Source organism: Caloenas nicobarica, chromosome 29 (assembly GCF_036013445.1).
Source record: "Caloenas nicobarica isolate bCalNic1 chromosome 29, bCalNic1.hap1, whole genome shotgun sequence".
NCBI lineage: Eukaryota > Metazoa > Chordata > Aves > Columbiformes > Columbidae > Caloenas > Caloenas nicobarica.
Window position 1 is genome coordinate 168497 of NC_088273.1, and position 16414 is coordinate 184910.

At 67.5% G+C, this 16414-nt stretch overlaps 2 protein-coding genes across 2 annotated transcripts; both read right to left on the reverse strand.

Annotated features, from left to right (window-relative positions):
* Positions 1-196: 196 nt before the first annotated feature.
* TBC1D25 (TBC1 domain family member 25) lies at positions 197-8105 on the reverse strand. Its single transcript, XM_065653350.1, has 10 exons — positions 7781-8105; positions 7338-7447; positions 7110-7261; positions 6789-6910; positions 6192-6389; positions 3342-5749; positions 1025-1183; positions 733-819; positions 369-465; positions 197-284 (listed from the first exon to the last, which is right to left on the reverse strand). The coding sequence occupies exons 1-9, from the start codon at positions 7862-7864 to the stop codon at positions 447-449; spliced, it is 3339 nt and encodes a 1112-aa protein (XP_065509422.1). The 5' UTR covers positions 7865-8105; the 3' UTR covers positions 197-284; positions 369-446.
* A 123-nt stretch (positions 8106-8228) lies between these two features.
* Positions 8229-15938, reverse strand: GRIPAP1 (GRIP1 associated protein 1). Its single transcript, XM_065653353.1, is given in 24 exon segments — positions 8229-8502; positions 8570-8697; positions 8865-8958; positions 9038-9172; positions 9576-9685; positions 9890-9989; positions 10109-10165; positions 10348-10434; positions 10522-10614; positions 11068-11151; positions 11354-11453; positions 11521-11568; positions 11662-11693; positions 11981-12016; positions 12422-12483; positions 12486-12512; positions 12593-12725; positions 13004-13111; positions 13538-13564; positions 13655-13716; positions 13790-13856; positions 13955-14057; positions 15453-15600; positions 15863-15938. Coding segments are annotated over 24 exon segments (1923 nt in total). The 5' UTR covers positions 15870-15938; the 3' UTR covers positions 8229-8427.
* Positions 15939-16414: the final 476 nt, after the last annotated feature.

Here is a 16414-nt window from a genome sequence, read left to right on the forward strand (position 1 = left end):
GTCCCGTCGTGGGGCTGGGCAGCCCCCGGTACCGCGACTCCGTGATATCAGGGTTGGCGATGGGCACGGCCGGCAGTGGCGGTGCTGCGGGAAGCAGGAACTTGCTGTGGGGTGGGGTGATCCCACGGTGGGGCAGGAACCCCCAAGTGTGGGACAGGACTCACCGCTGCCATCAGCCGGGGCCATGGGGGGCCGGGTCAGGCTCCCGTGTCGCTCTGTCGCCCCCCGAGACCCACGGGACTCACCGTCGACGGGGGGCGGGGGGGGCGGGAGCTGCCGCTTCTCTGGGGAGGGGAGAGAGGGGGTGAGGGGGCGTCTGGGGGTGCATTGTGGGGGTGCCCCGGTGCATTGTGGGGCTGCGCTCTCACCCGCCCTTTGCTGGCGCCGGCGCAGCCGCTCCTGGAGCCGCGCCTGGAACGCGGCCGCCTCCCCTTCATCCGCGAAGTTCAGCCCTGCCCGGCCCTCCTGTGCAGCCAATCAGGGGCCTGCCCCCCCGCGGGACACGCCCACAGGCAGCAGGCCCCGCCCACAGGCAGCAGGCCCCGCCCACAGGCAGCAGGCCCCGCCCACAGGCAGCAGGCCCCGCCTGTGTGCCCTTAGCCCCGCCCTCAGCTCCTCCCACATGCTCTTAGACCCACCCCTTGGCCCCTCCCACATGCCTTAGGCCCCACCCACAAAGCCCCACCTTTGCACCTGTCAGCCCCACCCACTCCCATGGCCCCGCCCACTCACGTGGCAGGTGAAGGTGTGGAAGAAGGGGGTGGGGCAGGCATAGCCCATCCCCCCCTGCAGCTCCTGCTCCCACCACAGGCTGCTGGACTGAGCAGAGACCCCTGAGACCCCTGGGACTCGCCCTGAGCCCCAGAGACCTCCCTGAAACCCCCAGAGGGACACCCCCTAGACACCCCTGAGACTCCCAGGGACCCCCCAGATCCCCCCCTCACCACCAGGCTGTACATGCGGATGAAGTGGGAGCCCCCGGCCCCCCCGGGACCCCCCTTACCCCTCCTGACCCCCTACTCACGGCCAGGCTGTACATGCGGATGAAGTACGAGCGCCGCGCGCTGTCCCGCACCAGACAGGCAACACCGCAGCCGCGGGGGCTCCAGGATCCCCCCGGGGCCCTCCCCGGGACGCCCCCCGGCTCCGCCACCACCAGCTGCGCCACCGCTGTGGCCAGCGCCTGTGGAGACAGTGGGGTATAGACCCCAAAACACACTGACCCACCCAAACCCCACACAGACCCCCCTCAGTCCCCCCAAAGCCCCCGAAACCCCCAAACACCTCCCTACCCGCCCCCCCCCCCCAAACCCCCCTCAGGCCTCCCCCAAACCCCCCCAGGGACCCCCCAGCCCCTCCAATTCCCCCCAGTTCCCCCCCAGACCCTCCCATGGGACCCCCCAAACCCCCCTCAGGGTCCCCCCAAGGCCCCATGGGACCCCCCCAAACCCTCCATCCCCTCACCACACATTTCCGGCCCAGCAGCTCGAACAGCCGCAGGTTTTCCTGCTCCTGCAGCAGCTCCGATGGGACATTGTCCCCGCCCAGGGGACCCCCCCGGCTCATCCCCGCAAGCCTGGGTCCCCCCCCGGATGCCTGGGTCCCCTTCTGAACGCCTGGGTCCCTTGCGGAGGCCTCTTCCGCCCGGAAGCACCCAGGGCCCCAAAGTGGCAAGAACGTCACCTCCGGACTGGGAGGGGGAACTGGGGTAACTGGGAGGGGGAACTGGGGGAACTAGGAGGGACTGGAAGCAGCCTCTCTGCAAACACAGGCAGCAATGGGATACTGGGAAGAAATGGGAGGCACTGGGGGGGAACTGGCCTCATCCAGCCCCAGCCAAACTGGGGACCCAGGTGTCCGGATGCTTCCTGCACCGCAACGGAGGCCATGACCCGTCACAGTCCATACTTGTAGTTGCCCAGTTCATACTGGGAGCCCACAGCCCCTTCCCTCCCAGTCCATAGTAGGAGCTCCTATCCTTCATGGTATGGACTGGGACACCCTTTACCCTTCCCCAGTGTACACTGGGAGACAGCCAGTTCATACTGGGAGCTTCCTTTCCCTTCCCAGTACAAACCAGACATTCCATATCCCTTCCCAGTCTGTACTGGGTATCCCCAGCCCCTTCCCAGTCCATACCGGGAGACCCCACACAACAGTTCTGGACGTCAGGTTTATTCACGACTTCAGCACCTGACAGACCTGGGTCCCTCCCGTGGGTGTTAGGGGGGGTTGTCAATAAATAAGGAGGGGGGTGAGAAGGCACCCACGGCGGGGCGGCGGGGGCAGGAACTGGTTTGTAGTGGTCCACACTGGGAGAACCCGTATGTGCGTTAAGACACCAGTCGTGGTGCCCTACCGGTCTGTACTGGTCCGCACTGGTCCATACTGGGAGGACGCAAGGCCACGCAGGTGAAGAGATCCCAGGTGAGACGCTGCACTGGTCCATACTGGTCCATACTGGGAAGACGCAAGGCCACACAGGTGAAGAGTTCCCAGTTGGGCGGCTGTACTGGTCCATACTGGTCCATGCTGGGGTGGTTGAAGGCCACGTCAACACAGCGATCCCAGTTGGGCGGCTGTACTGGTCCATACTGGTCCATACTGATCCAGGCAATGCACACATGGGTCTCCCAGGTGGGTCTCCAGACCCTTCCCAGTCCATATTGGTCCATACTGGCCTGGCCCGAGGCAGCGCAGATCCAGGAGTTCTCGGCCGGGACGTGGTACTGGTTCGTACTGGTTTGTACCCAGATGCCCCAAGGTGACATAGATCCCCACAGAGGTGGCAATGGTCTGTACTGGGATGCTCCGAGGTGACACAGAACCCCAGAGGGGAGGCACTGGGCTGTACTGGTTCATACTGGAGAACTCAGGGCTTCCGGGGGTTCTATGGGGTCTCTGTGCTGCCCTACGGGTCCCCACGTTGTCTCCTGTGTCCCCAAGGTGGCCCAGGGTCCCCAAAGAGACCCTACAAGTCCCTATGTGGTGGCCATGGGGTCCCAACGTTGTCCTATGGGGCCTCACGGTGGCTTTGGGCTCCCCAAAGAGACCCTACAGGTCCCCATGGGGTGCCCATGGGGTCCCCATGTTGACCTTGTGCTCCCCATGGTGACCCAGGGGCCCCCAAAGAAGACCTACAAGTCCCCACACGGTGTCCACGGGGTCCCCACATCACCCCACAAGTCCCCATGGGGTCCTACCACATCCCCCCACGTCCCTGTGTAGTCCCACCACGTCCCCATGGGGTCCCACCGCACCCCTATGGGGTCCCACCAGGTCCCTATGGGGTCCCACCACCCCCTTTCCCCCCTGGGGCTCCCCCCCAGCCCTCGAGGTACCTGGCGAAGAGCCCCTTGGCGCGGTGCAGGACGCGCGGCAACTGGTGACGCCGCACCAGGCGGTCGAAGTGCATGGCCACCTCGTTGTAGTCGCCGGCGCGTGCCATGACGGCGTCGCGCTGCTCCAGCAGCATGGCCAGGCACAGGAACAGCAGGAACGGGTTCCCCTGGCCCAGCTCGGCGGGCGGCGGCAGCGGCGCCCCGTCGTCCTCCAGCCCCAGCTCCTCCTCCGAGGAGGACGAGGAGCACGAGGACGAGGAAGAGGACGAGTCCTCCCAGGCCCACGTGCCGCCCCAGGGGTCCTGGGGGGCGTCTGGACCCTCCTGGAGACCCGCCTGCCTGGGGTCCTCAGCGGCGTCCCGGGGGGATGTGGGGGGGTCACCGACCCCTTTGGGGACATCACCAACCTCCCTGGGGTCTTCGCCCACCTCCCGGGGGGAGATAGGGGTGTCACCAAGCTCTTGGGGGACATCACCAACCCCTTTATGGGCATCACCAACCTCTTCGACGGTGCCACCAAACCGTTTGAAGGATTCACCAACCTCTTTGATGGCATCACCAATCTCTTTGATGGTGTCACTAACTCCTTTGGGGGTGTGCCCAAACCCCTTGAGGGTGTCATCAACTTCTCTGGGCACCTTGGGGACTTCACCGACTTGTTTGGGGACTTCAGTGACCTCTTTGGAGTCCTTGTTGGTCTCCCTGGGGCCTTCTCTCACCTCTTTGGACACCTGGGGGTTTCCTCCAATCCTCCTGGACACACCACGGTCACGTCCCACTTTCTCCAAGGCGTCGGCACCTTCACGTCCCTTCGTAGAGATGCTGTGACCTTGGCAAGTGTCCCTGGGGTCACTGCAGGCATTGGGTTCCCTTCCGGCCTTCTTGGGGACGCCAGGGTCTCCACGAAACCCCGAGTAGACATGGGATGGTTCACACATCTCCTCAAGAGCACTGGCACTTCCATGCACCATCTCGGGACCACCAGGGTCTGGCTCAATTTCCTTAGAGACAACAGGGTTTTCTCTGACATCCTCGGAGCCACCAGGGTCTCGGCCACCACTGCTGGAAACTTCGGGGTCCCCTCGGGTACCCCTGGGGACCTCAGCACTGCCACTGGTGTCCTGGGAGACCTCGGGATCCTCTTGGTTGTTCCAGGGGCTGCCGGGACAAGGTTGGACATCCCCAAAGACCTTGGGCTTCTCGCTGAAACCCCCAGAGCTCGTGAAGCCACTGGGGATGTCCCTGGAGCTCTCAGGACCCTCTCGGATGGTGCTCAAGCTCTTTGGCTTCTCCTGGTTGTCACCAAAGCTGGTGGGACCCTCTGGGATATCTGTGGAGGCTTTTGAAGCACCTTGGACGCCGCTGGAGCTCTTCAGTTTCTCCTGGTCGTCACCACAGCTGGTGGGAACCTCTGGGATGTTCACAGAACCTTTGGAACCATCTTGGATGTTGCTGGAGCTTTTTGGCTTCTCCTGGTTGTCACCAAAGACGGTGGGAGATTTGGAACCACCTTGGATGTCGCTGGAGCTCTTTGGCTTCTCCTGGTTGTCACCGAAGCTCGTGGGATCCTCTGGAACACCCATGGAAGCTTTAGAAGCGCTTTGGACATCGCTAGAGCTCCCGGGACCCTCCTGGATGTCCCCACCTCGACCACTGGCCACCTTAGTGAGGTCCTCACCCTCCTGCTGCCGCCGCCGTCGCCGCGGTGGCCGTGGCCGCATCCCCCTGCGCTCCTGCAGCCCCCGGCGTGTGCGCAGCGGAGCCCCCAGCAGCGGGACCCCCCGTTCGGGGGGCGGCGGGGCAGGGGGCAGCGAGCTCCAGGTGACCTCCAGCACACGCAGCGCATCCTCGAAGGCGAACTCGCGCTTGAGCTCCAGCAGCAGCCAGCGGTAGCAGAACAACAGGTCGTGGGCGCCGCGCGCCGCCAGGAAGGCCCAGAAGGGTGGGTCGGCGCGGCGGAGCAGCCGGCGCAGGTGGGCGAAGGCGCGGGACAGGCCGCGGCCGCCGGGGCGGAACCGCGGCGCCAGCCGGCGCATGAGAGCACAGAAGCAGAGGAAGGCCTGCGCCTCGTCATCCAGCACAGCCAGCAGCGGGGCCGCCACGTCCGACATGCCCTGGCAATAGGAGAGGCGCGGGTGGCCCAGCGCGAAGGTGGTGAGCAGGGCCTGCAGCGCCGCCAGGTGCGGGTGCCCGTCCTCAGGGCCGCCGAAGTAGGGGTGCCCGCGGTCGGTGCGCACCACGTCCTTGCGCACGGCGGCGGCCACCAATGCCAGCTCAGCCGGAGCGGCACGTGCGGCCAGAGCTGTCTTCAGCGCCGCATACTCGGCAGCCTTGAGGCGCAGGTGGGACAGGCGCTCCTGGCCGGACAGCCCCGCCGGGAACACGTTCAGCAGGTACCGCCACACCACCTGGGGGGACAAAAACGGGGTCAGGGGACAAAAACAGGGTCGGGGAGACAAATGGGGTCAGGAACACCCAGCAGGGACCACCACACCACTTGGGGACAAGGAACAACGGGGGCTGGGGGGGGGGACAAAACCACATTCAGCAGGTATCACCACACCATCTGGGGGCACAAAAACGGGGTTGGGGAGACAAGGAGGTTGGGGGGTGACAAACTGGGGTCGGGGGGAAAACACGTGGGTCAGGGACCCCCAGCAGCTACTTTGTGGGGGGACAAACAGGGGTCAGAGAAGGACAAACACAGGTCAGAGACACCCAGCAGGTTCCTGGGGACACAAAGGGGGGTCAGGCGAACATGAAAGGGGTCAGGGGGACACAAGGGGGCTCAGAGGCACACCAGAGTTTCAGGGGACACAGGGAGCTCAGGGGGACAGCGGGGGGTCTCACCTTGCGCAGGCCGGGCTCCACGCCGCCGTGGTAGACGTGCAGGCGCAAGTCATGCGGCCGCAGCAGCCGCCCACCGGGGCCCAGGTATGTGCGCAGGTCGGCGTCGCTCAGCGGGGCGCAGGGGGGAGGCGGGGGGGACGGGGGGGACCCCTCGGGCCAGGACAGGGCGGCCTGCGCCCGCGCCAGCGTCCGGCCCACCTGCGGGACAGGCGGTGCTGGGAGCGTTGGGAGGGGACTGGGAGCATAGGAAGCTAACTAGCCATCACTAAAAGCACACTGGGAACACTGGGAGAAAATTGAGCATTACTGGGGTGGGACTGGGGATCGCTAGCAGAACACTGGGAGCCACTGCGAAGGCATGATAGGTCATTGGGAAGCGACTGGGAGACACTGGAAGAGAATTAGAGATCACTGGAAGAGGACTGGGAAAACTAGACAGGTATTAAGGAGCAGCTAGACCCATCAAAAGGGGGCTGAGGGAGCACTGAGAAGGAACTGAAAAGGACAACGGAGCAAGGTGGGGCTTGTGAGGCACCCACGGCCCCCCCGGACACCCAAAACCCCCCCACATCCCCGTGTCTCCCCCACGTCCCCCACCTGTGCCAGCAGGGCCTGTGTGAAGGGCAGTGCGGCCGCCAGGAGCGAGCGGCGCTCGGGGAGCGGCTCGGCTGCTGCCACCTCCCGCGGGCTGATGATGTCCCAGTCCTCCAGCAGCGGGCCTGCGGGAGCCGGATGCCTGGGTCCCTGCACAGGCACCGCAGCCCCCCACACCCTCAGAGCCCCGCGGCCCCCCTCACCCCCTCCTGACCCCCCAGACACCTGTGTCCCCCCCCACTCCCTTCTGAACCCCCAGACATCTGTATCCCCCCCACCCCCTCCTGACCCCCCAGATACTCAGGCCCCCCGGTCCCCCCTCACTCTCAGCCGGGGGCCGCACGTCCATGCGCAGGCGCAGAGTGGGCCGGGCGCAGGTGAAGGCGGCCGCCAGGTCCCCATCGCTCAGCAGCGGCACGAACGTCTCCTGGCCCTGCGGGTCGCGGGTGGCGAAGCTGACGGAGAAGCTTTTCTTCCTGAGGGGAGGCCAGGCGTCAGCTCGGTGACGGAGCCCCCCGGGGGGAGCGGGGGTGCGGAGGGGGCCGGGCTCACCCCTGCAGGTCGAAGGCGCGGGCGAGGATGTGCTGCAGCACGTCCAGAGACGTGATCTGCGGGTCCACAGCGAACGAGCGGAACTCGGGCGGCAGCGGCCCCTCGCTCTTCTGCGGGGAGGGGCGGGAGGGGTCGGGGAGGGTCGGGGGGGCCCGGGCGGTCATGGGGGTGACACCGGCCCCCGCCCCGGCCCGGCCCCTCACACCCGCCCAAGATGGCGGCCGGTCCCGTCGGCACGACGACCCCAGCTCCGCGCCGCTGATTGGCCGCTGCCGCTCACGTGACACATTTGGCGGGAAAGGCTCCCCACCCCCCCAGCCCGGGTCCCCCACAGCCACGCCCCCCGCGACCCAGAGCTCCGCCCACCACACGCGCTCCGCCCCCTCCGCGATGCCACGCCCCCTCTCCACCCGTGGCCCCGCCCATCGGCCCCGCCCCCTTACCTTGACGCGCACGCGCACCACTTCGCACTCCTCCTCCAGCCCGGCCCCGCCCCCCGCGCAGACCCCGCCCCCCGCGGCCGCCATGGCAACGCCGGGGCGGGGCGGGCTCCGCGCAGGCGCAGAAAACACAGCGGGGGGGTGGGGGGTGGGCGCCGCTGCCGCCCCCCGACCGAGTAGAAGAGGGGGGTGTGTTACGTCACCGTGTTGACGTCACACGGCGCGCCCGTCGGCTGAAGGCGGGGGGGGGCGCAGCGCGGAGAACACGTAGCGGCGGCGGCGCCGCGATCGTCCCCCGTAGTCCTGCGGCGGCCGTTGCAGGAACAACATCCGGGTCAACGGACGGAAGTGACGTCACTCCGGCGGGGCGGTGACTGCCGCGAGGGGCGGGCAACGCTCGCCGCCGTGACGTCATCGCACCCGCCCCCGCAGAATAAATGACGCAATCAGCAGCTGTTCACAGCACATTTATTGAAGGGACGGGGAAACCGCAAGGGGGGGGCACATGCAGGGCCCCCCTTAAAGGGGCAACGTCCCCTCAAAGCAGCGATGCCCCCACCGACCGGCGGGGGGGGGAAGAGGCGGGACCGGAGCGGGGGGGCGGAGCCGCAGGCGAGCGAGGCCCCGCCCACAGGCGGAGGCCCCGCCCCTCAGGGCGGCCCGGGGGGCGGGGCCTCCCGCTCCTTGCTGAGCCGGGCCAGCTCCTGGGTCAGCGCCTCCAGGTCCTGCGGAGACACCAGGTGAGGCCCCGCCCCCCGGGCGAGGCCCCGCCCCCTGCCCCACCCCACACACCTGTCCCAGGTGCAGGTTCTTGGTGAGCTGCTCCTCCAGCATGTTCTGCAGCTTCTTGTTCATCTCCCGCAGCCCCTCCTCGCCCGGCCCCCCACCCCGACGGGGCTGCCCGGGGGGGCCCACAGCCTCTGGGGGAACGCGGGGGTCAGCGGGAGCTTTGGGGGTGTGGGGGGCACAGAGGGATGTGGGAGGACATAGGGGGTGTTGGGGAGTGCGGTGGGTTTGGGCGTCACAGGGGGTGTTGGAGGGGCACGGGGGGGTTTGGGGGTCCCCGGGAGGCGTTTTGGGGTCTCACCCAGGCGGCTGTCGCGCACGAAGCTCTGGATGATGGCGCTCTTGCGGCACAGGTCCTCAGCCATGGACGCGCTGCTCACCTCCAGGTGACGCACCTCGGGGGGGGCACAGGGACAGCAGTAACCCCCCTGCTGAACCCCCCCGTGTTCCCCCACCCCCAGCCACCCGCGGTACCTTCTCCTCCAGCAGCCACCGCTCCTGCTGACTCTGCGCCAGGCGCTGGAACAGCTCGGCCACCTCGGCGGGGGACAGACCCCCCCCCGCGGGGACTCCCCCACCGCTGCCCCCCCCAGGGCTACCAGAGCCCGACTGGGGGGCAGGGGGAAGGGTTAGGCCATGCCCCCTGGCTGCAGCCATGCCCCCATCTAGCCCCACCCCCATGACCACACCCCCATCTAGCCCCACCCCCCATGGTCACACCCCATCTAGCCCCACCCCCCATGACCACACCCCCATCTAGCCCCACCCCCATGGCCACACCCCATCTAGCCCCACCCCCATGGCCACACCCCCATCTAGCCCCACCCCCATGGCCACACCCCCATCTAGCCCCACCCCCCATGGCCACACCCCCATCTAGCCCCACCCCCCCATCTAGCCCCACCCACCATGGCCCCACCTGATTATAACCCCACCCGACCTTGAAGCCACACCCCCCCAAGCCACACCCCACCCCAGGCTGCAGCCCCACCCCCACCATGGCCCCACCCACCTTGGTGCTGCCGGGGGCGGAGCCGTCGCGGCCCAGCGAGGACAAGCTGCTGCTGTCTCCCCCGGGTCCCCGCCCAGGGGACCCCCCGTCCAGCCCCAGGTCCTCCAGCCCTGGGGGGCATACGGGGAACCCAGGTCTCCAGGGGGGAACCCAGGTCTCCAGGGCAGACCCACCCCTCCGGACACCCCCCCTCTGGCTGCTGGGAGGAAGAGCCAGACATCAGGGCGACCCCCCAACCCCCGTTCACCCCCCAGACTCCGTATAACCCCCCCAGGTGCCCCCCCCGCCCCCAGGACCCCCTGTTTCTCGCTGACCGGCACGGGGGCGGGGGGAGGCCAGCAGCTCCTGCAGCCGCTCCTGCAGCCGGTCCCCCCGGCGCCGCTCCAGCTGCAGCTGCCGCTTCAAGTCCTTCAGCTGGGGGGGGACACAACGGGGATCAGGGATACAATGGAAGTGTCAGGCACACAAATGGGGGGTCAGTGACACCCCCCAGGCCCCCAGCCCCAGGCTATCCCCGCCGTGTCCCCTCTCACCGCAGCACTGCCCTTCTTCTCCAGGATGCGCTGCCCGTCGCGCACGTCCCGCAGCTCCTGGGGGGGCACAAATGGTTTGGGGCCCAGAGAGGATTTGGGGGTGCTGAGGGGAAGCTGGGGGGGTTCAGAGGGAGCCCACAGAATTCCAAGGAATCAGAGAAAATTTGGGGATGGGATTTGAGGGGGATTTGGGGTTCCCAGGGGGTATTCCTGGGGCTCAGGGAGTGATTTGGGGGTACCTGTCGCAGCGCCCGCCCCTCGTTCTCCTGCAGCTCCCGCTGCTGCTCGGCGTCCCCCAGCGCAGCCTGGAGCTCAGAGACCCGGCCCTGGGGATGGGGGGGGTCACACCGGCCCCCGCGACACCCAAGGGGTTCCCAGGGCCCCTATAGGCGCCTACGGGTTGGGGGTCCGACCTGCGCACACTGCCGCTCCCGCTCGCTGGCCCCTCGCGCCTCTTCGGCCTCCGCCAAGCGCTGCCGCAGCCCCTCGCGCTCCCCCAAACACGCCTGGGGGGGCATGGGGGGGTGGAAACCCCAAAAACCCCATGAGGAGCCCCCCAGAACACCCCCAAACCCTCTGAAAACCCCCAGAACCCCCCTAAACCCACTGGAATCCCCTCCAGTTCTCCAAAATCCCCCCAAACCTGTTGGGGACCCTTGAATGCCAAAAACCCTCCAAAATGGTCCGTGGACCCCCCCAGCCCCCCAAAACCCTCCCAAACCCCCACCCAGAATGGAGCTGGGAGCCCCCCCAAATCCCTGGGGACCTCAAAACCACCCAGGGACCCCCCAATGCCCCCCAACAATACAGCCAGGCACACCATGAGGACCCCAAAACCCCCTGGAATTGAACCAGGGGCACATCAGGGATCCCAAATCCCCCCAGGGACCCCAAGGCTCCCCAGGGATGGACGCAGGAGCACCTTAGGGACCCCAAATCCCCCCCGGACCCCCCCAAACCTGCAGCTGGGTGTCAAGGGCCTCGCGCTGCTCCTGCGCCTCCCGCAGCTCCCGGGCGAGGGTCTCGCGCAGCCCCCGCTCCGCCTGCCCCCACACATACTCTATAGCTCCTATAGAACCCCACGGTTGCCCCATAGGGTTCTATAAGAGGGGGCAGTGCTGCCAAGTGCGTATGGAGATGTACAGACCCCCCAGCACTGCTCAACCCTACCCAAACCCACCCCGCGTCCACCCGCTGCCGCGGGGGGATGTGCAGATACTATAAGAGCCTATGGGCCCCCCCCACCTCAGCCGCCACCTCCAGCTCCTGCTGCAGCCGCCGGTTCTGGGCCTGAAGCCCCTGAAGTTCCTGGTCCCGCCGCGCGCGGAGCGACTCCACCTCGGTCCTGGGGGGATCCAGGCGTCTGGGGTGGGTCCGGGGGGGCTCCCGAGACCCCCCCTCCCAGCACCCACCGAGCGTCCTGGAGCAATGTCTCCTTCTCTGCTTGCAACTGCAAGAAACTTCAAGCAAAATATGCAAAAGTGGGTAAAACCCCTCAAAAAACCTCGAGGGAACCCCAAAATGCGTTTGTCTGTCCCTCCGGGGGGTCTCACCTCTCCTGCTTCTGCCGCAGCTGCTCCGTCAGCTGGGGGGGGGGGCACAAAAATGGGGGATTGGGGGGGACACACAAGACCCCTCCAACCCCCCAAAGTTCCCCCAACCTCCTCCCAGAGCCCAGAAACCCCCCTGGACCCCCCCAAATCCCACTGGGACGCCCCCAGCACCCCCAAACTCCCCCCTGCCCCCACGGTGCCCCAGGGGCCCCTGATTCATCCCCAAACCCCCCCAGGACCCCAACCCTTGCCATGGGACCCTCCCCCAGACCCCCAAATCCTCCTCAGGGTCCCCCAAAACTGCCCCCCCCCGCCTTACCTCAGCCACCTCTGTCTGCAGCCGCACCAGTTCTGCCTGCAAGAGACCCCGAGACTCCCCCGGCCCTATAGATCACCTATAGATCCTCCCGGCCCTATAGATCACTTACAGATCCCACCAGTCGCTACAGATCATCTACAGATTCTCCGCACCTGCTGTAGTTCCAAGGAACCCCCCAAAAACTACTTTTACTACTTAATTTCATTTTCAGCATATGCTACGTGAAAACTATTTTTATTACGTTTTTGTAATTAAACCCCCCAGTACCTACATGCTGCCAACCCCCCCAAATGTCCCCAACTGCCCCATGTGCCCCCAAACCCTCGACAGACCCCCAGGTCCCCAGCCCCATTCACTCCCTTCCCATCCCCCCAGTGTATTTCCCCCCAAACAACCCATAAACCCCCCCGCTCCCCAATGGCCCCCCCAGCCCCCCCATACCTGAGCATCAGGGGCCGGGGGTTCCCCAGGGGGGGCGTCACCCTCGGCCCCCCCTCTGGCAGCTGCAGCTCCTGGGGGGGCTCTGGGGGGGCTGGGGGGGTGGGGTAGGTAAGATACACAGCACCCTCAGACCCCCCCAACTCCCCCAAACCCCCCAACGTGCCCCCTCACCATCTGTCGGGGCCGGAGGGACCCCATCCTGGGGGGGCTCCACGGAGGTCGGGGGGTCGCTGGGAGGTCCTGGGGGTTCCTCCCCCCTCAAACGCCGGTTCTCCTGCTCCAGCCCCTCGATCTGCGCACACAGCTGGGACCCCCCCAACCCATTAACACAGAGACCCCCAAAAACACCTCAGGGAGCCCCCTGAAGAGGGGGGTGACACTGGGGACCCCCAGCGACCTTCTGTGCCCCCCCCCCCAGAATGACACCAGGGACCCCTCAGCTGGCTCAGGGTGGTTGTGGGGACCCCGGGGTGGCCTGGATGACACAGGAGGGTGTCAGGGACCCTGAGGGGGTGTCGGGGTCCCCGGGGGGGCTTTGGGGACACGGGGGGTTGTTGGGGTTCTGGGGGGGCTGTGTCCCACCTTGGCCAGCTCGCGCAGCAGAGTGCTGTTCTGCAGCCGAAAATCGTCCTCCTGGCTCTGCAGCTTCCCCTGCAGCATCCGCGTCTCCCCCAGCAGCGCCTCCACCTCCTGGTGAGACCCCCCCCGTGAGACTCCCCCACGAGACCCCCCAAAATCCCCCCACAGCCACACCAACATCCCCTCGGTGCACACACAGATCCCACAATTCACCCACGAACCCCCCAAAATGTCCTGGGGCCCCCCAGCCCCCCCCCAGGACCCCCAAAGACCCCCCCAGCACCCGCAAAGACCCACCCAGGACCCCCAAAGACCCCCCAGCACCCCCAAAGACCCACCCAGGACCCCCAAAGACCCCCCCAGCACCCCCAAAGACCCACCCAGGACCCCCAAAGACCCCCCCAGCACCCCCAAAGACCCACCCAGGACCCCCAAAGACCCCCCCAGCACCCCCAAAGACCCACCCAGGACCCCCAAAGACCCCCCCAGCACCCCCAAAGACCCACCCAGGACCCCCAAAGACCCCCCAGCACCCACCTGTGCCTTCTTACTCTTGCTGAGCGCCTGTAAAAGAAACGCGGGGGGGGTCACAGCGGGGTCAGAGGTCACGGCAGGGTCAGGTCAGGGGTCACGGCAGGACCCCCCCCCCCTCACCTTGTTGGCTTTGGCCAAGTCCTTGTCCAGCGCCTGCACCCGCTGCCGCAGCCCCGACAGCTCTGGGGGCACAGGGACCGTCACGAGGGGGGGACACCCCAAAACCCCCCCCGAGCCCCCCGGACCCCCCCGTACCGGCCCCGCTCTTCCGCAGCTCGTCCGCCAGCCGGTAGTTCTCGGTGCGCAGCTCCAGCAGCTGCCCCTGGGAGGCGGGAGGGGGACAACGGGGTGAGCGGGGGGAACCTCCAGGACCCCCCGGGACCCCCCGGGAGCCCCCGGGAGCCCCCGGCCCGGCCGCACCTGCAGCCGCTGGAATTCCTCGGCCGACAGCGCCTGCGCCATCTTGGCGGCGCTGGGGAGGACCCGCCGGGGCGGGGCCGGAAGTGGACGCTCTAGGCGGAGCCTGCGGGAAGCATAGAGAGGCGGAAGTGGTGTAACACCGCCACCACAGAGCTCCGGGGCGAGTAGAAGGGTCATGCGGGGACCATAGAGACGGTCTCGCTGTATGTGTTTGTCTCGCCAGAGCGGCTCTAAGGTGACATATACCACATAAACCCCTCGTGGACCGGCCCCCGCCCCTAACACAGCCCGTAGGGCCCCCGCAGGTGCTGCCCCCACAGGTGCGACAGGCCCCTCCCGGTTCTATAGGATCCATAGCTCCCACCAGGCCCTACTGCCCCCCCCCGCCCGACAGGCCCCGCCCCCCAGCACCGAGCGGCTTCTCGTTAACAAACGTTTTATTTCCCACGCGGTGGTTTCCGTACAAAATCGGGAGAGGCGGGGATTGGGGGGGCGGCCCCTTTAAGCGGGGCTGGTGGGCGTGGCCGCTACAAGAGGGCGGAACCGCGGGAGTTAGTGCGGTGGGCGGGGCTTGCGTGAGAGTGACAGCAGGGAGGGGGCGGGGCTTCGTGCCTGAGGGCCCAGCCCCCAGGAGCCCGCCGGGAAAGGGGCGGGGCCAGCCGGGAAAGGGGCGGGGCCTCACCGTGGGGCGGGGCTGAAGAGACACCTTAAAAGGGCCACGCCTGGGTGGGGCCCACTCCAGCGCCTTAAGAGGGGAACGCTTTGGCAGCACCTTAAAGGTCACCGCCGCCTTTCAACAGGGCTCGCCCGCTTTAAGAGCCTTAAAGCGGCACTCGGTGGGGCCCACCTGAACCAGGCGTTGGTTGGGGTACTTAAAAGGGCCACATGGTGGGCGGGGTCCTTAAGAGGGCCACACCCAAGAGCCCTTAAAGGGGCAGCACTCAGGAATCGTCCTCCATGCTGAGGCTGCTGCGGGGGCTGGAGGCGCGGGAGGGCCCGGGGGAGGCCAGGAGGGCGCCGGGGGGGCTGAGGGGCGACAGGGGCCCCCCCTCGTCCATCAGGATGTCATCCAGGGCTCCCCCCAGGGACAGGCCCAGCCCCGGGGACAGGTCGTCGCCCAGCGCCAGGTCCAGGAGGCACTGGGGGGTGGGGGGGTCCCCCGGGAGGAACGGGGGGTCCCCAGGGGCCTCCTCGCCACCCCCCTCGGGCACGGCCGGGGGGCTCAGGGGGAGCCCGTGCAGCTGCGCCTGCAGCTCCAGCTCCTGGGGGGATGGGGAGGCAGGGTCACCCCACAGCGAGCCCCCCTTTGCCCCGACCCCACGGGCACCCCCTGCTGGTGACTGGTGGCCCCACAGACCTCCCGCACCCCCCCACAGCCCCACAACTCACACAGCCCCCCGGTTCTACCCATTCCAGCCCCATCAAGTCCCCCAAACCCCCCGTTTTCCCCCCGCTGAGCCCGCAGCCCCCCGTCCTAGCCCTGTAGATCCCTCCTGACCCGCAGGCGCTGCCGGAGCCCGCAGTTCTCCCTCTCCAGCCGCCGCTGCTGCAGCTCCAGCTCCCGCCCGCGTTGCTCCTCGCGCTGCAGCCGCCGCACATACTCGACCGCGGCGCGCAGGATGCTGCCCTTGTTCCAGCGTGTGTCCCTGCGCATGGACAGCGTGGGCACCCCGGGGGGGAACCCACCCCCGTGGATCTGCACAGGGTCTCCACAGCCCCCCAGACCTGCCAGGACCCCCACAGCCCCCTCATGCTGGGAACACCCCTCGTGGGAACCCCGCCCAGGGTTCTCACAGCCACCTCAGACCCGCCTGGAACCCCCACGGCCCCCCAGACCTGCACAGGACCCCCACAGCTCCCTCGGTGCCCTCCAGGGTCCCCACAGCCCCCGCAGTGCCCCCCACTCACGGGTCATTGGATTTAGGGATGAGCGTCCCCAGCTCCTTGATGCGGTCGTTGATGTTGAACCGGCGGCGCCGCTCGACTGTTGGGGGCGACACACACATATCAGGAGCCCCCCGGAGGCCCCCAAACTCCCCCAGAAACCCCCGGGGCCCCCCAGACCCCCTATTTCCTCCCAACTCACTCAGGTTGTGGTTGTCCTTCTTCTGCCGCTCCCTCAGCAGCGCCTTCGCCTCCGATTCTGGGCAGGAGGGAACAGTCACTGACCCCCCCGGGGAGAAATCTAAACCCCCCCCACTCCATGGGGATCCCCCCAAACGCATTCTCCCTATAGCCACTCTCCCCTAGCCCCATAGCGATCCTCCTGTAGGAACACTGGGGACCCCTCCCCACCACAGTGATCCCCCCAGAACCCCAGAGGCCTGCCCACACCCCACAGGACCACCCCAGCAACCCCCCCCACACACCCTATAGGCCCCTCCCCAGGGGCCCCAAGGAACCCCCCCTACCTCACAGGGGCACCCCAGGGACCCCCCCGGCCCCCCTACCAGAGATCTC